General features: G+C 39.6%; 1 protein-coding gene across 5 annotated transcripts in view; it reads right to left on the reverse strand.

Moving 5' to 3' along the window:
- Positions 1-277: 277 nt before the first annotated feature.
- The window catches only part of CCSER2 (coiled-coil serine rich protein 2), a 138,233-nt gene continuing 112,168 nt past the window's right edge, over positions 278-26,342 (reverse strand). For 3 of the 5 annotated variants that reach the window (XM_054034773.1, XM_054034771.1, XM_054034776.1), the window contains one exon: positions 278-5,471. In XM_054034773.1, the coding sequence (XP_053890748.1) occupies positions 4,641-5,471 (831 nt within the window). In that variant the 3' untranslated portion in view covers positions 278-4,640. Of the gene's footprint in view, positions 5,472-21,411; positions 21,497-26,342 lie in introns of all 5 variants that reach the window. The other 2 variants (XM_054034775.1, XM_054034774.1) reach the window with 1 other exon arrangement.

Here is a 26,342-nt window from a genome sequence, read left to right on the forward strand (position 1 = left end):
AGAGGACACAATTTAAAATTTAGCTTTCAATTTTCTCTCTTTTAAGATTTCCTTACGTTGAACATCACAGAGGAAGAAAATGCCAAATGTCTTAGTTATAAAAAGGATGACTCTTGTTTGAGGGGAGATAAATCTATTAGTAACACAAAGCTGTAGAAGCACAATTGTGGAGATTAAGCAACAGCACAGCTTCCTTTCTTCAACATTGCAATTTTTCACAGGGATGACTTACAGTGGAATAAAGGAAAGAGGCAAAGTGAATGTTGAGAGAACTGGATACTTAGAATTATTAATTTTATTTGTATTCACTAGTGCAACACAAAGGAAAGAATCTTTACATACAGGTTTTTAACTCAACTTTACAAGCAAATTCCAATATACAGTATTTTCTCTGAATTGGTTTTAAAAAATAAAACTAAGAAAACCAACACTGCAGATATTAAGGAAATTTTTGTAGCTAATACTGAATTTAAGACTTTAAATACCAACACTGGAGTTAACATTGTTTTTATTGTGGTCCTTTAAGTAGGCAGTGAGCAGCTTTACCACAACAGTGATTGAAGTACTCTTGAATTTCCTTGATGGCATGGTTGTAGATTATAAAACTCATGCCTACCAACATGATCATCTATTAAAATCCACTCTCTTTCGTGCCAGCCACTATGATGAGATGAAAAAGAATAGCTCTGGAAGCCCAATTCAAGAGTGGATTTCCATTTTAATGGTATGAGAATGTCCATATTAAGAATATTATGTGCTGTGCAAAAACTGAAACTGTCCCCACCCCACACATGCAATAAAACCAGTATATGGATGTCTTATGGTAATGACATGCAAATAACAAAATAAACCACTTAAATGGTATTCAAGTCTTCTAGCTTCTTTACAATAAGTCAGCAGTTAAGACCAGAAATGGATTGCCTTTTACTGATCTATGATGCAGTCTAGTTGAACCTCTTTGCAGTCTGATTTTGAATTCTAGAACCATTTTTATATGAACTGTGTGAAAAGACTTTCAGTGGCTATGGTAAATGGTTACTTTCACCAAGCCCCTGGGTTAGTATTGCACATGGTTCTTCATTAACATCTCCACAATATACTCTAGGAACATTATTCTCCAAGGGCTAATATTAGTCCCATTAAAGTTTTGCCATTGACTTCAAATGGGATTAAGGAAGTATCAGCTTGGGGGAAGAGAAGGGGTCTTTTGAGTTGCATTGGTGTTAAAATTCCATGATTAAAAAAATAAAATCAATACACAATGAAAACGTGCTACAGTATATGGATATTCTTACATGCTAGAGTGCATATTAATTCTGTTAGGTGATATAAAGATATCTTGGAAACAACAACACTTGCAGGAAAATTAGGTTCAAACAAAAAAGCCACACACAACAGGAGGCATTTAGATTATTTTAGGCACAACTCCAAGCAATAAAGCTCATTTAAAGTGCAATTTATTTTTTTCTTCTCCTTTTGTGTTTTCACTTGTTAAAATATGCAATTTGTCTTTTCTTCTTTATACACACTTACTGAACAGTAGTTTAATACTTTTGTGAGTACTGCACAAAAGAATGTCTGAGACCTGAAACAGATGGAAAAAGTCAGCAATAACCAATTTTACAAACTTAAAAAAAAATTCAGATACATCTAACCCTTAATTTTATTCATTTAGAATCATCTACACTACTACTGATGAAACATCTCCATCTTTAAATAAAGTAGCTTCTTCCATTTCAGACCTGAAGAGTTCCATACAGCACCAGCATTTTTTTTTCTTTCATAGGAGTGAGACTTCAGTTTCACCTCATCACCTCTCTTCCAGTTGTTCATCAACTAACAAGCTTTACCTCATACTCTAGACTTTCTGTACATACACTGGAACCATCCTTGGTAAAGTCATGGTAGTAGCAGAAATATGTACTTATGTTTAGGTGAATGAATGTTTAGCAGAATTTCAACTCAACACAACTACAATTTAGATTAGCACCATGGTCTTTTACATGTAGCAACTCTGCTACCCATGGCTCCATTTCTTATTTACTAGTCTGTTAGGATAAAAAAGGGAGTGTGAATATGTGTATTGTGTGTGTATATATATATATATATATATATATATATATATATACACATTTATTTTTTTTCACATCAAAGAATATATGTTACTAAAGTTTCTATAGAAACAGCAAGAACCACAACAAATTTTCTTAAACCATTTTGTATTTCTATGAAAACCTTGATGGGCTCTTTTCTTTGTAACTTAATCAGTGAAGGTGCTGATTTAAAAAAAAATTAAATTATTTATTTTACTATCTCTTTAAAAGTAAATCAGATTGGGGAAAGGGAGGAAGAAAAGGGGAGTGAGAGAACCCACTCTGAAATCTCTCTACACCAACAGCATTCCTTTAAATGAAAATAGTCTCTCTATAGACAAACTGTATACAATTAAAAATAATCACCTTTCCTTTAAGGAAAGTCAGCTTTCAAAATTTCCATAAAAATCTATACAGACCTGAAAATGAACCAAGAACCTGACTATTTCAGCAGTTTTCAAACTCTGGAGAAACATAGTCGACTGTCAGGAGTTAATTTTTTATATACATATACATACACACACACAAAATCAGTTTTATTTACTCCTCACATATTAAGGCCTACTCTGCTTCTGGACAGCAAACTGCATACTCAGGGCCTTACTAGAAAAAAAACACTTAATTATAACAGTAGTGTTGTGAGACTTATTTTGATCAATCTATGTAACTACTGCAATATTAATGCTAAGTAGATTTTTTAAATATGAATTAATAAAAAACATGGTTCAGTTTTATATCAGAACTGTATAACCAGATGTGAAATGAACAGATTAAACAAAGTGTACTTATGGATTTCTTTCACCTCACTGCTGATTAAAAGAGAACGTGAGCATTTTGCTTGCGTTGTTCATGTGCCATCTATTCAAAAGTTTAGGTCACTTAATTTTTCACTGGGAATAGCCATTCTTGGCTTAAGAAGGGCCAAAGTTTATTATTGAATATTCCTGTGGATGTATACATACACAATATATTCCCTGGAAAAGTGTACTGTAATACATCTTCCTTCAACAAAAACCTAAAACACAGTGTTACTGTGTGTTGTTTCTCTGTTTTGTTACACACTGGAGAGTAAGTTTTTGAAAATACTAATTCTGACAGTGTTCTGCTGCTTGAGTCTCAGATACATAAAAACTGAGGAAAACAAGATGCTATGATTTTGTGGGATACAAGGGTAAATTTTTGGAACACTTTACTGGCTATGCACTTAATCTATAGTGTGTGCATTTACAAACTTTATGCCCCCACGGCTGCCATCTGACAGACAAATATTTGAAGACCACCTTCAGAGAAAATACCTACCCAGAGAGAGCAGAAATATCTTTCCTTATTTTATTTACCCACTGAGTTCCTTCCCAGGGGAAAAAAAAAATAAAGTACCCTTCTCTGAAATACTCAGAGTACCAGCTCTGATTAGGACACCATAGGATTCCTCAAAGCAAAGTTGTGGGTTTTAGTAAAAAGTCACTAAAAAAAAAGTTTTATGTAAAATAATTTTAAATCCCTACATATACAGCCAAGTTTTGTGCAAACATTTCAAGTCGGATACTTCAGAGTCTTCCAATAGTAAAGAGGAAGTCAATAAATACAAAAATACGACAATAAAGTTAAAAGTTCTTAATTAAAATGTATATTGTGAAACTCTCAGCATAGGTGTCATGGACCCCGTATCTCCAAGACTCATTATGCACCATCTCAAAAGCACCTGCATTAGCAGGTTTTTGCACAAGTATCCTTAGCACTCTGTTTCAAAAATTTACCCAATAATGGCTATTAAATAACACAAAAGCATACTACACTTTCACTACAATGCATGGATGGAGTGATATTTCTGTGCAATAAGAGCCATTTCACCCTGTGAGATCTGCTTGCCATCTGTGAATGATGAAGATGAGCTCAAAAGCAAATAGAGCAACATTCTGATACCTGTAGGAAAACAAATCTAGATTAAAACATTAAATACATGTCACTAGAGTCATGGGATAATTTTGATAAATACGAAGATTTTGCATAGGCCTCTGGAATACAGAGTCAAATTATGGCCAGGAAAAGATATGCTAATAGATTAGGTCTCTATTATTTTCCATTGCTATAAACCTAACTGGTAGTCAGAACTGAAAGATTAGATTAAATAGTGATTTCCCTGTCTGATAGTCCACATTAATAAAAACAAGAAATGATTTCTGCAAGCAACCTGCCCTCCTCAAATGCCTGGTGAAGCACCCTGGAAGAGTGGTTAGTGGTCATCACAGGCTTCAGCATTTGTTAAGTATTAAGAGAGAAAGAAGGGTAATATAATCCAGTTGCTAATGCAGGCCACAGGTATAGTTAAGTATAAACCATTATGTTCTCTTAAGAGAAGCTGCAGAGTTTTTGATAGCATCAACTTCCAAACAGGTCAGATTGTAATAGGCAAATATTAATGATAGATTTCACTTTTAATATTCATTCAGGATTTGGATAACAAAGCCATAACTAAAGCAGTCAATATGTGATAAGCAATTGATGTCAGATTCATTCTAATGAGACGTGCATATGGATGTCATGTTTTTAATGCGTCTTTGGTTTAGGGAGGCGGGAATGCCGATTAGAGACCAAACTATCCCCAGAACGCAAACTGGTATTCTGATTTTGCACATTTTCCTTTCTTTGTGCCAGCGGCCTTGGGATGTTAGTCTTGGAATGGGAATTCTGAGGTTCTGGAGATATAAGCATTGGGCTGCTTATTTGTTTAGATTTAACAAAGGAAATAGTTGGTGGGCGAAGTTTAGAAATCCTCTGACTCGGTTTACTCTTTAGGTGTGTCTGACTAGATGTTGGTTGTAGCTGTGTTGCACTACTTGGTGGTGGTAGCTCAGCCTTGGAAGCAGTGGAGCAGTTTGGGGATGATGCAGTATTGGCTACTGTAGGAGGCACTAAAGCATTCTGGTTTGGGGGCTCTGAAGCTCTTAAAGTCTTTGGCTGAGAAGCCTGGTTTGAGGATGAAGGTTGACTTTTCGCAGCTAACTTAGTCTGCACATCTCTAGCATCCATTTGGGTGGGTGTCTGACAAGAAGAGGGAAGAGACTGTAGTGTACTATCTCCATTACTAGCCAGCTCTCCAGGTTCTTTAGTACTCTTTTTAACCTTCAAATTCTCCTCAAAGGGTTCATTCTCATTCAGGTCCTTTATATTTAAACGTTTACTCAGTAAAATGTTCAACTCATTCAGGCTATTTGTGTGAGAGCCATTTGCAGCATTTTGACTGCGATGATCATCGTTTTCATGCAGGCCCTGTTTAGGGTATTCACTGCGGGCCTCGATATGTGGTGTTTTTATTAATTTTCCCTGGGCGAGGTCTGTGGAACTGGGAAGGCTGCTGGAAGGCTGTAGTACTTGAGGCTGTTAAAAAGAAAATACATTAACATATTAGACATGGGAAATGTATATAGTTAACATTTTAAACTCAAGATGTGCTGATCTGGTGCTTGACGCTTACATATTCAGTTTTTGTGTTAAGAAGTTAACTTCGTCAAACCAGGGGGATCCATGGGATACATACAAGTGGGACTGGTAAATTATGCACAAAAGAATTATGCCAGCACTAAATTATACATTTCAAAACAAAATGAAAGACAGAGAAACTTATTGATTGATTTAAAGCAAAGAATATGAAAAAGATTTTGTCAACTAATAATTTTATGTTTTGTTCTTTAATTGTATTGCACTGCAGTAACAGAGCCATGTCTGAGTACTGGTAAATTCAGATGCAAGTGCCTTTAATAGCTAATAACATTTGTTAGACTACATCTATCTTATCTTCTGCCCAGTGCACATTCCAATTAGGTATCCCAAGCCTTTCATCAATTTTAAAGATTTTTAAGAGTAGGTAAGGACTTTACTGGACAAATTTGTGTTTGAAGTGCATTCTAAAGACACCACTTCTAAAGATTTAATTTTCTTGGTGAGCTGAGGACAGAAGACTTGATATAAAGCTTGTCCTAATTAGGTTATTGACTAGATTTATATAGCTGTTTCATCCTAAAGGCCATTCAAATGAACTGATGGAGATACACCATGTAATATCTTTTTGTTGAATGTATTGCATTCATCACCAGATAAGCATGGTTTAATGAAGACTCTAAATTTTACCTGAAGAGAGAATCTAGTATTATAAACAAAAGTATTGCCAGTACCTCTTCTAGGTCATTTCTATTTTTCCTTTGCTCTTCCCTGTAAAAAGACTTCAAAGGTTAATGTGGCATTTTGTTTTTTAAACTAAACTCTTCTGTATGGAAATCAACGAAAACCTCGTCAACCGTGTACACTGATTTTAAAAGAAGTGCTCAAGATTCTGTAATTCAAAGCATTTTTTTCCCCAACAAAACCTACCATACTGCACTTTAGCTATTAAAATTCAACATCTGATTTGGATAATTTTCTATTTTTCCTTTTTAAAAGATGAACTACAATCAAATCTCATCTTGAAGATGGCTTAAACAGAGAAGCAGAAAATCATTCTTCCAAAACACACTTGTTTTTGTCTGATTCTATGTACATAACACGTAGTAATAGTGTCATGCACTATTACAATAAATCAATAAAGCAGGAGCAACATTTCTCATTAGGCTTCCTTGACTGAACTTTTTCATCATTATTGCACTGAAGATGAGGATTATTTGGGTTTTCTTGCCTTTATTTTTAATACTTGTTCAAACCAAGTAAATACATTGCAGAGAGCAGTTCAGATTGCTACCCAGATTAACAAGCACCTCAGCTTTCATCGGCTTTCTGACATGTACCTGGTAGGCTCACTCTTCCATGGGGTACAGAGCACCTCCACTAGAATTCTCCATAAAGAGCAAATTTAAGGGGGAAAATAGATAAGGAGAATTTACTAATCTAATTCTAATTTACTGGAGATTTTTCCTTTGGATTCACAAACTCCACCTTTAGCCAAGGTTAAGCTAGAGACTGGACCAGTGACAACAGCTGACAAAGAGAAGTGCAGACACACTGAACACAGTGAAAACTGGTACTTTTATAAAGAAGAAAAGTGTGATAAATTGGAGAGAGATAGTAAATTATTTTTCCCTCCACTGATTATCACCACCAAATTTCAGAGGAGTGTAGTAAACTTCGGTATTTTCTTTCTTCTACTACACATACAAAAAGGACATTTCATAAGCTATTAGCAATTTTTAAATACACAAATTAAAGTTTAAAGAATAAATCCTGGCAAATCTGTCAATTTTTCAATCTTAATGTAATGGATATGGATAGTACCTGTACCTCAAACTAAAACCTGTTATTCCAAACAAGACTTGCACAACGAAGAGGGGATGAGGTTAGCCCAAATAATTCACTGTTTTGAGAACCCGTTTATAAATTCTAAAAAACTGTTGAGAAAATTCTTGAGCACAGACATAAGTAGTCACAATAGAACCATTCACAATGCATGTGTGCTGAATAAAGAACCAAAATACTTGAACAAAATTAAGATTTTCTAATCCAATTTAGAAAAAAAACAAAATGATTATTTATGGCACAAAGTACTTGGTCAATGTTTATCATACACAAACAGCTGTTCAAATTTCCCCCCCATTTTTAGTAATAAATGAAATAAAACCAAATATGTTATGTATGAATGTTAAATTACATACATAGTTATGTGCTCAACTACCCCAAAAATAATTGATAGTCAAATGTTAATCAAAAAGTGTAGTCTATGAAATGTAACAGTGAAAGGGACAACCTTCATCCCCCACTTAAACTTACATTCTTACAATGTATGCAGGGCTGGCTCTGGCTTTTTTGCCGCCCCAAGCCAAAAAAAAAAAAAAAAAAAAAAGGGGGGGGGCAGCAAAAAAATGGCAAACACAAAAGAACCACACAAACTTGCAGTGCGGCCGGAACCAGGGTGCAGGGGGACTCCCTGCGCTGCAGATGTGCCCCGGCTAGCGGGGGGCAGGAGGGGAAGGGAGGAGGGGGCCACCCAGGGCTTCAGCGGGGCGCTGCCATGCGGCCCCAACCGCTGCGCCGCCTGCCAGGAGGGCTCCACGCCACTCCGGTCGGCTGGGAGGGAAGGACGCAGGCTGCCCTGCTGGGCTTGCTGCAGGGCGCTCCCCTCCTCCACGCTGCCGCCCCCTACAGGGTGGCCAGAGCAGAACAAAAAAAAGCGGCCGTGCCGCCCTAAGATTGGGTGGAATGCCGCCTTGTACAATCTGCCGCCCCAAGCACGAGCTTGCTCGGCTGGTGCCTGAAGCCGGCCCTGAATGTGTGTAATCATATCTGAAATACTAGTTAGAAACTGACCTTTTATTTATACTGTATCTGGGCTGCCATTTTATAAAATAACACAAAAATATTGCTTAAATTGAGTAAGGGCGTGGTAAGCACTTGCATTTGGTATTACAGAAATTGCATGGAAGGTATTAGGTATGTATGTCTTTATGCATTTGGCTAAGACATCTTTCATAACCAAAGGATGCCAACAATTGACCCAAAAGTGGAAAGCAGCATTAGATCTCAGCAAACTATGAATCTTATGACATAGCTTTAGCACAGATGACATCTTCCAGTATATTTCCAAGTACTAAAAATATGGCTCTCTGTTTAAAATGAATCACAAGGAGCCTAACACTGATCTCACAAATATGACTTCAGTAGTTACTCCTGATTTATACAACTGGAAGATCAGAAGAAGACTGAAATCAGCAATAAATAGTTCATCACAGAAGGGGAAGTTACTTACCTGTAGCTGGAGATTTTTCGAGATGTGTGGTCCCTATCTGTATTCCACTGAGGGTTATGCACCTGCACCATGCGCCTGAAGCCAGAGCTTTTCAAAGTAGTAGTGTTTGTTGATACGGGCATGCACCCTTGCATTACCTGGTGGTTTCACCCGAGGTGATGAAGGGCGGAGTGGACTACCAGCGTCTCCAGTTCCTTCTCCACTGCAGGTCTACGAGATCCGCAGCACAGAAGGAGGAATACGGATAGGGACCACATATCTCAAAGAACCTCCAGTTACAGGTCAGTAACCTCTCATTCTTCAAGTGATGGTCCCTATTGTATTCCACTGAGTGTGATTAACAAGCCGTACCTAGCTAGGAGAAGAGTGTGAGGAACATGACAGAAATGTGGAACGGAGAACCGCTGCGCCAAATGAGGCATCCATTGCAGAATCACGCACTAGAGCATAATGAGAAAAAAGGTGTGTACTCAACTCCACATGGCTGCCTTACGTATGTCCACAATGGGCACATCATAGAGTGCAACAGTAGTTGATGCCTGCACTCTTGTAGAATGGGCCTGTATCCCATCTGGTGGGGACAGTCCTGATAGTTGACAGGAGAGTAACACACCCTGAAACCCACTTTGAGATTCTCTGGGTGGAGATGGCCTGCCTAAGTCTCTCTATGGCCACGAATATCCTAGGAGACATCCAGAAGGGCTTCATCCGCTGTAGGTAAAAGGCCAGGGCCCTACAGACACTGAGGAAGTGAAGCTGCTGTTCCTCATTTGAGGCATGTGGTTTGGGAAAGGAGGTTGGCAAATGTTTGGGTTGGTTGAGGTGGAAGCAGGAAACCACTTTTGGTAGAAATTTGGGATGCAATCACAGCAAAACTTTATCCTTATAAAACATGGTGAAAGAGGGGGTTTGCCATCACGGCTCCCAGTTCGCCAGCCCTCCTTGCAGACTAGGAAAGTGACCATTATGGAAAGAAGATAAAGGAGGCAGGAGGCTAGGGATTCAAAGGGAGAGTTCATTAATGACGTAAGGACTAGGTTGAAGTACTTCTTTGGAGCAATAGGCTGGATTGGGAGGCTTTTAGATACCAGGTCCTTCCCAAACCAGGAAGTCAAAGGGTGGGTTAAAATGGAATGATTCTCCACCAGAGGGTGGAAAGCGCTATTAACCACTGCATGCACCCTGCTGGAGTTGAGAGCAAGTCCTGACCCCTTCAGCTAGAGGAAACAGTCCAAGAGCATTGGGACGCCAATAGCCTCATGGACAATACCTTTTTGTTGGGCAGGAGATGAAGTATGCCCACTTAGCTCAGTAGAAAGCAATAGAGTCCTGTGGCACTTTTAAGACTAACCGATGTATTGGAGCATAAGCTTTCGTGGGTGAATACGCATGCGTCTGACAAAGTGGGTCTTCACCCACGAAAGCTTATGCTCCAATACTTCGGTTAGTCTTAAAGGTGCCACAGGACTCTGTTGCTTTTTTACAGATCCAGACTAACACGGCTACCCCTCTGATACTTAGCTCAGTAAGATCATCTTCTGTAGTCCTTCCTGCTATTGGAGAGGCCCTCACGTACTGCCAATGAACATTCTTGTGCCAGCGGAGGTGTCCATCCAAAAAACCAGGCTGTCAGGTGAAGCATCTGTGGATCGGAGTGTCTGAGTCTGTCGTTGCATTGTGTGAGCACTTCCAGAACGTTAGGAGCAGGAGTGGAGGATGTTTCAATATGCAGAAAAGCAGAGGAAACCAGAACTGGCAAGGCCAGAATGGAGTGATCAGGATTACGGTCACTCTCTCCCTCAGAGTTTGTGAAGGATTTGTAGCATGAGTGGTAGAGGAGGGAAGGCATAGTTCACCTGGTTCGACTAGTTGATGACCAGTGCATCAACAGTACTGAATGCACTTGATGTTGGTGTGAGATTCAAAGAGGTTCCTGATTGAAGTTCCCCATTGACCAAAAATGTCCATGATGACCGCATTGTGCAGTTCCCATTTATGGTCGGTTGCAAAGTTCCTGCTGAGAGCATCGGCAATCAGCTTCTGGGTCCCTGGTACGTAAGCCACTGACAACAGGATGCAGTGTGTCATTTCCAGAGGTGCACTGCTTCTGCGCACAGCACTGGGGACCTTGTGCCTCCTTGCTTGTTTATGTAGTTGTGTTATACAACATGATGAGAGTGGATGGATGGTAAAAATGTGTGGCATGCCTTGCGTACTGCCCGAAGTTCCAGGATGCTGATGTGCATCCTGGTTTCTCGAGCGGTCCAAGTTCCTTGCGTCATGCGATCTCCCATGTGTGCTCCCCAGTACATAGAGTGAAGCATCTGTTATGGCAGTCACACTCGGTGAGGATGGAAGGAAGGGCATTCCGGAGCAGACTTGGAGAGGGAGGTGACCTCTGGAGGAATGGTGAGAATGATGTCCATGGGTTGGTGCATGGGGGAGTAGGCGCCTTGCAGCCATAGTTATAGACCGCGGAAGCGCAGGTGAGCAAAAGCCATGACATATGTGTATGCTGCCACGTGGCAGAGGAGGGAAAGGCAAGTTCTGGCTGAGACAGAGGGGTTGGATGTCACTGAAGCGATCAGGTCCAGTAGACTTTGAAACCTGTCTTTCGGCAGGTAAGTGCATGTGGAGGCCACATCGATGCATGCTCCAATGAACTCCAGGGATCGTGTAGGGTGAAAAGTTGATTTTTTGATGTTCAAACTCACCCCTAGAGCTGGGAGATAGATTCCCCAACTTTCTTTCTGGATCGCGCTTCCAGTAGCCAGTCATTCAGGTAAGGGAAGACAAGGATTCCTTGCCATTGGAGGTGAGCCACTACCATGAAGAAAACTTTGTGAAGACTTGTGGACCAGTGGTGAGTCCAAATGGGAGGGCCATGTATTAGAAGTGTTGCAGACTCACCGTGTAGGAACCATCTGTGGGTTGAGTGGATGTTGATGTGGAAGTAGGCATCCTGTATATCAAGATCTGTAAAACAATGGCCGTGAGCATGACCCCATGGAACTTCAGTTTGCGAATGGAACGGTTGATGTGTTGGAGATCCAAGATAGGTCTCCATCCTCCTCTTTTCTTGGGCACCAGGAAATATCTGGAATAGAACCCTGTGTCCTGAAAGGCTGCAGGGACTGGTTCCACTGGTCCTTTCTGTAGGCGGGAGTCCACCTCTAGAGTAAGAAAACTGTCATGAGAGTGATCCCTGAAACAGGCTTGGGGCAGGGGCCATGGAGAAAGTAGCATTGTAAACTCAATTGTATAGCCGTGTTGAATAACATCCAGGACTCACTTGTCAGTTATCACACTCCATGTTGGTAGAAAAAGAGAGTTTGAAACAGCCCCCAAAAGGCAGTGGTTGGCAAAAGCGTTGTGATTCAAAGTGGCTGACGGCTCTGTAGAGCAGTGGTTCTCAACCTGCCGCCCAATCAGCACAGAGCTGCAGCCCATGTGACATCCTCAGGGCCATGCGGGTAGTATTGAATGCAGCTCACGATGATAAATAGATTGAGAACCACTGCTCTAAATGCACTCAAATATCTCTTATGCAAGGACTGGGTGCATGGAGGGCTGCACCAGCGCACCAGGTGGACAAGATCTGTGGACCTTCGGGTGCGTCTATGGAGGTTTGTAAGCTTTTTAGTGGCAGAAATGGAGAGTTCTATAGCATAGTGTAGGTGGTGGGCAGTACAATTTTCATTTTGGTGCTGGTGTATAAATGCTTAGGGATTGTGGTGTGGCTCTACAGAGTCTTTCAGGGAGTGTAAGGAATCATTCATCTTCTAGTTGAAGAGGTCCTCTTCAAAGGGAGGTCCTCAATTGTGCTCTGTATCTTTCTAGGGAAGCCTGAGGTATGTAGCCAGGATTCTCTCCTCATGACTATTCCAGTCACCATTGTACGTGAAGACATGTTCGCAGAATCAACTGCAACCTGAAGTATAGTCCTGGAGACCAACTTGCCCTCCTCCAAAATAGCCTAGAAATGTGCATGATCCTATTGAAGTAGTTTATCTGTAAAATTTGCCATCTGCCCATAGTTCAAAAAGTCATATTTGGCCATCAGTGCTAGGTAGTCCGAGATACAGAACTGAAAGTTGGCTGGGTAAAAGACCTTTTTACCCATAAGATATTGCCTCTTGCCCTCCTTGTCAGAGGGGGTGGAGCATGGATGCTGTTGTCTGGCCTGCTCCGAAGCAGCCTTGAACACCAAGGAATTAGGCAAAGTGTGGGAGAACAGAAACTCAGACCCCTTTTCTGCCCCCTTCAAGGTGGGGATGCATGTGTCCATGGTGTGCCATTTGGAGAATAGCGTTGATCAGATCACTCTGGGCGGTTCTGATGCATGCAAGATGTCTAGTAGTTGGTGCAGATTGTCCTGCACCTCCTCCAGCGGGATCTGAAGAGCACTGGTCATTCTCCTGAGTAACTCCTGAAACTAACAGTAGTTGTTTGGGGAAGAGGAGGGCGTTGATGACACAGCCGAATCTGGGGACGATTAGAGGAACCTCTCCAGATCTGTCAGTACCATCTGAGCTGGGCTGACTGGCGTATCATCCAGCCCCAGTTCCAAACAAACATCTACTCTATGAAGGAGAGGGTGGTGAGACACGGGATTCTTCCCGGGTTGAACAAGATGTTTCTGAAGGCGAATATGGTTCTGAAGGCCACAAGCTCCAATATGGCCAACCTAGTTGGTCCTGCTGTTGCTGCGGCGATGCCCATGAAGCCAGATACTAGTGGCTCCTGTGCCGAGGCAAAGAAGGGTACAGTCATGGTGCTATCGGAACTCTCCGATAAGCATGCCTTCAGAATGGAAGCAACAGACCATGCGTAGTGTCCAAAACCTCAGAGTCCTGTACAAATGGGGGTGCCGACAGGACTGATGGAACAGGGTGTGCTGTAGGAACAAGACCAGAGGAAGGCAGATCCGATGTAGGAGAGAAGGCCCTCTTAACAGGTAAATGGACTGGAACTTGTGGAGACCTCATCTGATCTAGGGCAAACCGTTCATGAGGACCAGGAGCACATCAGATTCTCCACAGAGGGAACTGGGGCAGGGAAAGAGGCCTGCCTCGCTATCTACGATTCATGCTGCGCCAATGGAGCTGATGCAGGAGAGATGCAGAATTCGGGAACCAGGACTGTTCAATCTAGCGAACAATGTGCCTATTTACTTCTCGCTCTTGTGAGCCTTGGAACATGCCAATCCTTCATGGCCAGAACTGGTGGACAGTGCAGTCTTTTTCTTGGATCTGGAGGAAGACTTATTGCCATGCTTATGTGCATGCTTCCGTGTTTCATGGCTAGGCCCCAGCATGGGGTCCCTAACGCTGGTCCCGTCGGATCTGGATTGGAACTCGGTGGTAGGAGGTGCACTCCTGGATTGCGTAGGCCAACTTACGGGGGAGGGGAGTTCACCGGCCAGGATCAAACTGCCATCCCATGGCGACCTCCATTAGGTGTGTAGGACCCTGCCCTCCTGGGTATGGGCAGGGAAGGAGAGGCAGATACTGCACCAGGACACGATGTGAACTTCCCCGCAAGCAGTACAGACAGTATTGGTGCTCGTTGCTGAGCGAAAACAAGCGAGGGCAGGAAGCGCAGACTCGGACCTCGTGGTGGTGAGAAGAAAATGAAGATGCAGTCAGTCCCCCACACCCTTTAGTGCTTCGGGCGAAACCACAAGGCAATGCAAGGACGCATGCATGGACCAATGGACTCTATTACTCCAGGTTCATGCAAATAATCCTTAGTGGAATACAATAGGGATTATCATTCAAAGAAGAATGACTACTTAACTGAGAATTTTCAGTCAGGGAAAATTCAAACATATGAATGCAAGTGTGTGTGTACTTAAGCATTACTATTTGTGGTACTTGATATATATTAACTTTAAGTACCTGTATTAGATGATTAAATATGATGCTCATTTTTTAACTAGATAAGTCAATCTGCTGCGTAAAGTTAAGCATTACTATTTGTGGTACTGGATATATATTAACTTTATCGTTACGCAGCAGATTGACTTATCTAGTTAAAAAATGAGCATCATATTTAATCATCTAATACAGGTACTTGTAGTGCAATGACCAGTTAGGCCAGAGGAAAGGAAAGAGATACCAGTTTGAATTAACGTTAGGGTAATTGAAAGCAAGGCTATGGGGCAGCCAAAATATTTACACATCACTTTGTAATCTGATTCTAACAGCAACTACACTTTTCCAGTCCAGAATTGCTTCTTTTGTGCCAAATTAAAAAGAGTATATCTTAGGCTTCATCTAAAATTCAGCAAGCATTGTAAACAACAGATGATGGGTTCTATTTATGCATTTATTTTACTGGTACCTGGATGTCACTCAGATCAAAGTGTGAACATTCAAGATTGTTTTCTTACATACTATTTATATATAAATGGGGGGGGCGGGACTACTTTTGAAAAGAGTTAAGTAACGTTCACAACATGTTTGTCAGTGTGAACTTATTTTTTTTATATTTGCATTTTGTTCCTTTGTAGTATACGCATATTTCCCCTCTGTTTATATGAAATTAGTAATAGACTGTGATTAAGTGATTAGCAACGAGAAGTCTAATACCAGTTTGCCAATGAAATATGAACAAGAAAAAAAATCTAATGTCCTGTCCATTAGCAATAATAGCGTTTTACTGCATGGAACACATTCAGAAGCTTTTCATTGCTCTATATGATCGCAAATACTGGAGTCTATTTCAGGTAGTAATTTATCATGACCAAGTATAGAGGATTATACTAATAGGCTTTATATTTGTTTGATGTAGAGTGGCCAAGTGCATAGATATTTAATTATTGCATTATTTTAAGCTCCTATGAATGTAGTAAAATTACTATGTAACTGAAGAAAGTCAGTCCTCAAAACTTCAAGTACAGTATGTAATAAGATTTGTGCACACATTCCACTTACAACAATGCAAGCGAAAGACTTATTTCTGTAATGGCAAGAGTGTCTAGAATTTTGCACTCATCAGTGCATTGTTAGGTTCACCAATTACAAATGATTAAATGCAATCCCTGCCACAATAGCAGAAACATATAAAGCACAATTACTCTTAACTCTTGCAGAAGAAATCGGGATGGTGTCACAGCCAGAAAGAAATATTTAATTTATTCAATGAAAAGGATCTCCACTAAAACATTTGTATTAACTGAGTCACAACGATATTCCAGCACTGAGACAATTTGCAAATAAGCTTAGTGTCATTTATGAATACAAAATATTTAAGACAACGTGGGCATGAAAAAGACACAAATAAAGCACCATTACTTTAAGGTTCTTTGTGCTAATAATCTTATTATATTTAAAAGACATAGCTGTATCTCTGATCTCAATTCTAGATAGAATGTTTTTATGGAACAAATAAAGCAGCGTTTTTCTCATTAATATTTTGAAGTGGGGAAAATGGTGCAATAAATAACTTGACTGCATGCATGGCTTTGATAGGCATGCATCATGCTGGGAGCGAAAACGGTAGAGATATGCGAGGAGGAGATGGGAAGAAATCTGAAGTTGTACTGTACCACGCTTTATCACAGAAGTAATGGACTAACTTCTCAACTCCTTGCCAATGGCAAAATGGGAAAGCAGAGACAAGAAAAAAGACAAGGACAATGATGTCAGAGGACCAAGACACAACAATGAGCACTTGCCATGACTGAATTGTAACTTCTTTCCCCTTCATTTGCATGTCCCCAGCTTCCAACAAAGATAGTAGTGTGGTTTAAGAGACTGCTCTACATGTAATACCTATAGTAAGACATTTACCAAAAGAAGTCCTTACTCCTTGAACTTTAGGGCTTTCATACATTTACTTATGGTGATACATTACTGACAGTATTTAATGTAATTTGTTATAGTGAATGTGCATGCTTATAAATTTATACATACACATGTACATCACACACAAAGTGATCAAGTACATCATGTGATAAACTGCAGACCCATACAATAAACTATTTATCATGTAATTTTGACTGTTACTTTCACTGCCTATTAATTTATCTTCCCAGGGCCTCCCTTGTAACATTCAACTCCTTTGAGCAGATTTAACCAACCCCTATTTTATTTTGGTTATCTAAAATCAAACTGCGACAAAAATGTTTCTGCCCAAATGTGGAATTTCCTTCTTTCCTGTTATCCTGGGCCAGATGTGAAATATATTCTCTTGGGAGGATAAATATCCAATATTTTGCAGCCTTTCATGTGAAGAAATAATTTTACACCATCAGAAAGTGGTCATTTACAGCTCCCCAGTGTGACAACACCTGCTTCTACCCATGGAAAGAACCACAATATCAGATCTTAAAATCAGGACATTTTTATGCCTGGAAAATTTTTAGAGTTTTTTTTTTTTTTTTAATTAGCTATATTGTGTACCATAGTACTCAAGGCTATAAGGGAGACTCACTTTACAGACATATATAAAACACTCCCAATTAATTTAAACCTTACCAGAAAACTTATATTAGAAATCTGTCAGATGTGTAGCATATGCAGAATACTTAATAGTACGGTGTAACAAAGGTTGCTTGGAACTCGTTTGGGATGATTTCTGTAAATTCCATTGTTTCTTCACCTGTGAGCAATACCACCACCCCAATGCATAGCAATAAAACTTTACCACGTCACAGCATGTATTTTGTGTATTTGGGCAGATGTGTGTGTACACATATAAAAGGTTTGATTAAATCTTTGTTTGTAAATATGTTACTAACAAGTATAATCACATTTTAAATGCTTCCAGGTCTCTTGCTCTTCAAGTTTGACACTTTTCTTTAAAAAAAATACCTACACCACCACATCTTCCCTTAAAATTCATGTTTTAAAAAGTTAACTTCACAATACTGAAATCAAGGTATAAACAGCACACACCCAAATGCACTGTAGTATAACTGTGTCACAGAATATTTACAATATTTAAATCATTCCCTCACCACACCAAGCAGATAGCATCCAGGGTTCAGTAGTTTTCTGAAGCAGTCTCATTTTGCTAAGAGTGTCAGTTTGTGTAGCTTTCAGAACTGCAAAGCATCCTAAATGGCCAGTGAGGATTAATACTACTTTTAACCTCGCAAAGAAATTTACTGTTTCTTGTGGAACATCTCATGAGGTTAGGTGTGCATTTGTTTTTTTAAAAGTATGGGGGAAAAAAATCAAACCTTATCATGGCAAAACACTACTGAAATAATTTATAATCAAAATGCACACAACAGCTTATTCTTGTTGATAGAATAAAGCCAGCATTGCTTTGCTTTCTTTAACCTACAATTCATATAGAGGCTAGAAAAAACTCTGACAAGTGTCTAGTAACTAAAGATGTCCTGAGAACTTGTGCCCTGCATCAGTACAATGTTATCTGTGTAACCAACCCCCTCCCCCCAAAAAACCTCTGGCTTTTCAGTTAAGTGTGCTCCTGTTGCAATGAGTACTTAAACCAGTTGCCTAGAGAAATTACAACAATATGCTTGGGTTTCAAAATGCTCTGTTAATTATTACTCTGTTTTAATCCTAAAAACTAAATCTCCAGTGTTTCTGCCATTAATGGTATGCTTCTCTGGAATCCCCAAATTTTGATACAACATTTTTAAACTGGATTGGGGAGAGTTCACAAAAACCACCCCACAGTAGTAGCAATTGATTCTATATCATTTCCAAGAGAAAAACACTGTAGGGAACATGTAAGATTTGAGCACTCATGACACACAGTATTGGGAACTATAGGAATATAATAAGATATCCAATTTTGTTCCTGGAAATGGCATATAAACAAATCTTTTATCGGACAAATGATTACACAGTCTAAAATGCTAAATTCTAACACAGGATGTGGAAATGGTATTCAGAGTTAATGATTCTGAAATATTTACTTTCACTTTAGTGTTAACTTTCAGTAAAACTCAAAACATACACCCAACAATATGTTCACTAACATTGTGCAATATTAAGGACGGTACATTTGGCAAGTTAAGCACTGAAGTCTGTTAGCTTGATTGTTAGTGCTAACCATCTGGTTGGACTGTAAACATAATTGGATTCTAAGATTTTTGTAGCAGAATCTTATTTGTTCTATAAAGTAGCAATACAGTGGAACTGTGTAAATAACAGACTAGTTCATAGCTTTATATATTTGATAGTCTAAATTGTATGCATCTGCAAACAGACTGCTGTCGTTATCAGAGGGTATATTGTGAAGTTCTGAAGGTTGGTAAAATTTTGCAACATCCACCACTGGCAGTAGATTGCAGATGATACTTCTAAGTTAGCCTCCAGAATAAATAATTACTAAAAGAAATTGTTTGAAGAGAACTATGGGAATCAAATATCTCCCAACAGAAATATAGCTGAGTTAAACGAAGCGTACATCATTTCTTCCCACAATTTATGCAACAAAACAGTGACATTAACTGCAATCTAGGCTCTATCTACTGGTGACACCAAGTCCCATACCCAGCCTTATACTACTACTTTTGGAATTACACCCTGGCAGATGCTATTTTCTGGAAATAACATTACTGTGCTACAAATAGTGATTAGATAGGGCTACAAATGTTATTCCTGGTAATGTCTTCTGGAGGGAATGCTTTCAAAAATTATGCCAGAGAGCACTGGTTTGGCAAGTGTGCTGGTAAAAATTGTATGCTTTAAGATAGACACGGAAACATGATTATTTATTATCTCCACACTTCTAGTTCCGGTATATACCTTCCTGATCAAGCCTAACAGTAAGACTTGCAGCAATAAGCCAGGAGCACCCTGACAATTATAGAAAACAGATTTATCCTTCTGAATAATATGCCTATTACACTTCATTCTAATTAGTCTATTACTGACTTTCATCTGTTGTCTTTGCAGAAAGCAAGCAGCAATGTATTCACATGTAATGACAGAGCATGTAGCCTAAGATCAAAGCACATACAAAATTGATTCTTTTAGGCCAGCTTTATACAGAATTACTGATTTTTTTTAAAAAAAAAACCTGTGCTAATGTTAAAGGAAAAAAGATATGGGGCTGAATTGCACAGAGAACAGGTAATGGAATACAGAGCTTTTCATCACTAGTTAAATGATCAGTGTGAGTAGCTGATAGTCTTATTCCAGTTCCTAATGCATGAATGCCTGGCACGTCAGAAGTCACCATTCACAGAACTTGACTTCCTTGTTGGTATGCTCAGAAGCACTGTAAACTGAATACATGGAGTCTGATCAATCCCCTCACTTCTAAAAGTGATCCTTGCAGACTCTGGCTGACACATTGATGGGGCAGTACAAGAATTGTGCACTGCTACTGCTTGTGCTATACCTGTGAATAGAACAGTCTACTACCATTAGCAAACTTGACACCTTTTGTGAACACTAAATTACACAAGAAAAATATGAGAAAACAGGTCTGACTAGCAGCTGGAGAAGATCTGTTATGAAGAACTTAACCTTTATTCATGCTGAATTGTTTAAATGAGTATTTTTCACAAAAATGTCAAAATAGCATTTTACATTTCTTTAAAATATATTAAATGTCATAAGATTTTCCTTGTGAATTTTTTTTTTTACAATTATTTCAGTAGACGTTTAATTTAGTTTTAATAGTTTTCCAGGATGTAGTTTACTTTTAAGTTTCACAGAAATTTAAACATTAGTTTGCGTTAATAACTATACATATTTGTTTCTTGTAGTTTGGATCCAAACACAGTCTTGGGTATAGCTGAGCATCAGCAAACTCACTGTAATTTGCAAATTATAGTAAATTTGTATGAATAAAGTGTAATCTTTAGTAACTGGTTATATTTCTTTTGCCATATCCAGAAGATCATTCAAAATACTGAAGCTCAAAAAAAAAAAAAAAAAAAAAAAAAAAGACTTACCATTTTTCTATTATCTATGTAAGCACACAGTTGAAAATCATCAGTTTTCTTTTTTGTATTCCAGATTCAAGGCAATAGAGCAATTTTAGCTCCTACTTTAGTTCAAGCAGTAGCTAGCACAAAAGCAACATTAGTAAATCATGCATGCTTTGGAACAGCCATTCACAGCCCGTCAGATGTCTTTACACAACAAATATTTTAGAAAAAGAAATATTAGTTTAAAAAAAAGCCATCCTAAAAAATTATAAAAAGCCCTCTTTCTTGGGTTGCGGTGAGAATGACCCTATTTTTCTCACCAAGATTTTACTAAGGTACACACTGCATATATGTATACATCTGTGTATGGACACATGCAGAGTTTGAGTGAAAGACCACACACAAACAGGACAGTGTGATACAACCATAGAAAGGAAGGGAAATACAGGAAGCAAGATATATGTTAGACTAGATTTGAAAGAAGGGCTTATTCAGGTTGGTCTTAAGAACAAATATATTAAATCAGCTTTGAATAACTTCTATAAAGATTTAACTTGTAGCTGCTAGTGACTGCAGGAAGCACTTAGGTTAGGCCACAGACTGTCGTATATGCCTGTAAATTTCTGCTCGGAAAGGAGGACACTACATGATCAACAGTGCGTGCAAAGGGAAAGTTTCTACTGGAACACAGTGAGGGAAATGAGTGAGAGGTACAGACTCACTCTGTCTGCGGTGCGGTGGAACAGTCCGAGGGATGCCCTGGAATGAGCCCTGCCAGGGAGAGAAGGAGGGAGCAGAATACCCACCCTGTGCAGAAAGAGAGGGGGAAAAGGTATAATAAAAAAAAGAGAACAGGGGAAAATAAGACACCAAAAAGCCACACTGATCCTTTTTCTAATAAATACAATATTATTGCTATTTGTAATTCTTCTCTTTTGCTAATCTTAACACCACAAATTACTAAAACCATTAGCAAACTTAGACAAGTTCTGATTCCCTCATTAGACTAGGATCCCTTACGCTGTCATACAGGGGGAAGTATCAGTGATCCCGTGGTTTAGAAAAATCTCTATTTAAAATATATATATTGGCATACCTTTTGCATAATGTGGTTTTAGTAGTTAATTTTTTATGCTGAAAATAGCCCCAACTCAGACAAGACAAGGAAAGAATCGTTTTTTCATATAACATTTATAGACAAAAAGTTCTATTTCAAAGCACCTCGATGTAAGTCGGAATAAGCCTGTTCAACCATTTTATTTTATTGTAAAGGCATATGAGCTTTAGCTTGCAAGAAATGTACTAATGGAGAGAAGGTTTTCTGACACGCTTAACTGTGGGCTTTAGTCCGCATCCTTCAGATCTCTGTATGAATGCGTAAGGGCATGAGTGAAGTTTGCCAGGGTCTTTATGCCTTGCTGTAGGTAGCCTGAACTCTTCATTACTGGATCGTAATGTCACAAAATAATATATAAAGCGATCTTAAATGCTCTCTGAAAATGCAAGATTTATTCTGCCATATCCCTAGATGGTTATTTATTTGGCATACATCAACAACACTTACAACTGCATTTCAATACAAGTTCTTTGTGGACCTAGATGATATGCTGGTGACAGTCTCCTATGACAACAAAACTTTTTTTTTTTTTTTAATGAAGCCCAGCATTTTCTCCATAACCTTACCTTTAAAAGAAATCCATCCAAACTGGAATTTCTCTCTCTCAAGTCATGAAATAATCCAGGCTTCCTACCACAACCCACAATCCAAGGTAATTTTCTATCAACTATGTCTAAAATTAAAACTCAAAACTTTTGTTTTCACAGTTTGTGTAGTATGGAGACATTAGTGTTAAGACTTCGAGAAGACTCACCACTATGAACTGGCAGCTTTTACTAACAGATAATGGATATAAGATTAAGAAACTGGAAATAAAATTTGTATACCAGAAAGAAAAGTGATTTCCAGAATTTCTCAAGACACAGATGATTTTTCCCCTGAAAATCTCTCCAATTTTTGAACTGTTGCAGTACCAGGCTTCCCTTTCAAGTTATTTCTACAAAAATACTCTTCTTTATTTAGTCCAGTGATAGTCTAATTATGAAGATGATGATCAAAAGGTCAAGAAACATTTTGACAATCTCATTAATTTCACTTATTGCTATTCAAATTTCATTATAAGAATGTCAAAAAGCTGCAGGTTGAAAAGTATTGTGATATCACCACGTGTGTTTGATCAATATTTAGAATTTGCCAACAACCTCACCTTTGGGGTCTGACATCAGACTGTAAAAGATTATTTTTCAAGAGGTGCTGCCTGAGTATTCAGAAACTGATGAGATAAAAGTATCTAAGAGCTGATCATATCAAACACTTTTTAACTTACAAGGCCATAGCTAGACACACTGAGTATGTAAACACTTATGGAGTCTTCCATCAGTGGACGTTAAGGCCCACACAGGCTTTGGCCAAGGAGTAGACTGTTATATGATGGCAAATTCTGCTTGCTGGAGGTTCAGCAATGTTATCGGCACAATATGGACTGTATCCACTCATGTCAGAATGAGAAAAATATTCCCATAAACAAGGTACAATCAGTGACAGAAAAATTATTAAAATGTTAAGACACATGATGTCCAACAGCTGCATACAAAAGAATGAAACATTTTCTACAATCAGTAGGAAAAAGGCCATCTAAATACACAGTTCAGAGCTCACCCTAGCCGCTTCACACAGGTAGGCCCATGAAACAAATTTTCACTGACTCCTGTCCACGGTTACTATAATCTTAACACTGTTGACAGGGCTGGCCTTATGAGGATCTTTGATTTTGGTGAAGGAAGGTGAGATGTTCCTTTCAAGTTAGTTACATTTGGATGTAACTCATTTAATATAGAGTTGGGAAGATTTTGGACCCCCAATTTCTTCAGGAGAAATTAAGCTCAGCTGTTTGTATTTGGTTCGTGTGCGGTTAACAGATTTAAACGTGAACTGAGCCTCTGTAGGAATTTTTCTATAGTAGGGTGATTTTTAGCACTTATGTAATACTTTATAAAAATGAATTGCTCAATTTTGTAGGGCAGGTTATTATTATTATTAATCCCTATTTTACACATGGAAAAACTAAAGAAGAAAGGTTAAATGATTTGACTAAGGCATAACAGTCGGAGTTACAGCTAGTCTATTTTAGATCTGGACCTCTACTATAAAGATTTCCTGTTTTGAGTTATTTACCTACACATTTTTGGTCAACTGCTGGAAGTGGTTATTTAAAGCATCTTCTTAGTGTGCCAAACAGGATATTAATCTTGCTCTGGGAAAGAGCCCGCTGGGTGTGGTTATGCTAAAGGTTTATTTTTGGATAAAATGTGCTTAATCTCATGAGACGGGACAGTCTACTAACTCCAAATGTCACAACATTTATTTTAGTTTAAGTAAATATGTATTGCTGTTTTCTAATGTAGTTTTAATGGGTTTATACATTATATTGTATACACCATCGTCCAATTTTAAATAAAGATGGAAAATAGCAAAGAAGATATTTTAAGGGGACATTGTCAAGACAGAAGTTGTGAAGTGAGTATTTCAATAGCTAATGGGAGAGGAATTTTGCTTTTTAACAATAGCATTTACAACTAAGATGTTTCAGCAGACAACTACTTAGCCATACTATCTACATAATGATTCACTGGAGGGTGGGGAAAAAAAACAACAGAAACAAAGAACATCTGCTGAGAAGACAATGCCCCAGGCAGCATAAAACAGGGAGCAGAAAAGATCAAAAAAGCTGCTGATAAACATTTCTATTTGGATTACAGCAGATTTTGCAAAATAATAACTTAGACAGCCTGGCAGTGCCTCATTAAATATGGAAAAAAGTCATATACAGGCTGACAATCCATGTCCTAGGGTTTAGCCCAAACAGGATTACCTCATTATAAACTTCTTAAAACAAGCAGGCCACCCTGAAAAAGAAAAATGGAAACATCACTTACCTTAGCTTCTCTAAACGTGTTTTATGGATTTTCCTGGATCACAGAGCCTTTGTGCGAGAGACTGGTGAAACTTAAGCTACTGTAGCTCAAGGTTTCAGGGCAGTCATAGCAGATAGAGTATAAACCAACTGCCCTACGGGCTGTCATGTGCCTCTCCCTGCTGAGTAAAATGCTGTTCTCCAAACGCCCCAGATATGTTCATTGATTGCATGGGAGCAGAAACATCCAGAAAGAAAAGGCAATTCAGCATAATCATCGTAAAATAAAAGATAAGTCTCAGAAAAAAGCAAAAGGTATGAAACAAAGTAAAAGACGGTTACTCACCATTGTAACTGTTGTTCTTCGAGATGTGTTGCTCATATCCATTCCATTAGGTGTGTGCGCGCCGCGTGCACGATCGTCGGAAGATTTTCTACCCTAGCAACACCGGCGGGTCGGCTGTGGAGCCCCCTAGAGTGGCGCCTTCATGGCGCTGAATATATACCCCAGCCGACCCGGCGCCCCCTCAGTTCCTTCTTGCCGGCTACTCCGACAGTGGGGACGGGGGGCGGGTTTGGAATGGATATGAGCAACACATCTCGAAGAACAACAGTTACAACGGTGAGTAACTGTCTTTTCTTCTTCGAGTGCTTGCTCATATCCATTCCATTAGGTGACTCCCAAGCCCAACTTAGGTGGTGGGGTCGGAGTGAGACATTGCTGTGTGCAAAACCGCTGATCCGAAAGCAGCATCGTCTCTGGACTGCTGCACTAGTGCATAGTGAGCTGTAAATGTGTGGACTGATGACCAAACCGCCGCTCTACAAATGTCCTGGATCGGAACATGTGCCAGGAAAGCAGTCGAGGAAGCTTGGGCCCTCGTGGAGTGAGCGGTGAGGTGCGGTGCTGAGACACCTGCCAGGTCATAGCAAGTCCGGATGCAAGACGTAATCCAGGAGGATAGGCGTTGTGAGGAGACCGGTGAGCCTTTCATTCGGTCGGCCACTGCAACGAAAAGTTGCGTCGTCTTTCTAAAGTGCTTTGTGCGGTCAATATAGAAGGCCAGGGCTCTGCGTACGTCCAGGGAATGCAAACGTTGATCCTGGCGAGTGGCATGTGGTTTAGGATGAAAGACTGGGAGAAATATATCCTGGTTGATATGAAAAGGAGAAACCACCTTAGGGAGAAAGGCAGGATGTGGACGAAGCTGCACTTTATCCTTATGAAAAACTGTGTAAGGGGGCTCAGATGTAAGCGCCCTGAGTTCAGAAACGCGCCTTGCTGAGGTGATGGCTACGAGGAAGGCGGTCTTCCAGGATAGGTACAGAAGTGAACAGGTGGCCAGTGGCTCGAATGGAGGACCTGTGATCTTGGAGAGAACCAGGTTGAGGTCCCACGTCGGGATGGGCTGACGTTGTTGTGGGTACATCCGGTCTAAGCCCTTGAGGAATCTAACGACCATCGGGTTAGAGAATACCGAGGACGCGAGTTCCCCTGGGTGAAAGGCCGATATAGCGGCCAGGTGAACTCTAATTGAAGATATCGCCAACCCCTGCTGTTTTAGGGAGAGGAGATATTCCAAAATGAGAGGAATGGGTGCCTGCAACGGGGACGTGGCTCGTTGTTCGCACCAACAGGAGAACCGCTTCCACTTGGCCAGGTACGTGGTGCGTGTTGAGGG

Source organism: Malaclemys terrapin, chromosome 7 (assembly GCF_027887155.1).
Source record: "Malaclemys terrapin pileata isolate rMalTer1 chromosome 7, rMalTer1.hap1, whole genome shotgun sequence".
Taxonomy (NCBI): Eukaryota; Metazoa; Chordata; order Testudines; family Emydidae; genus Malaclemys; species Malaclemys terrapin.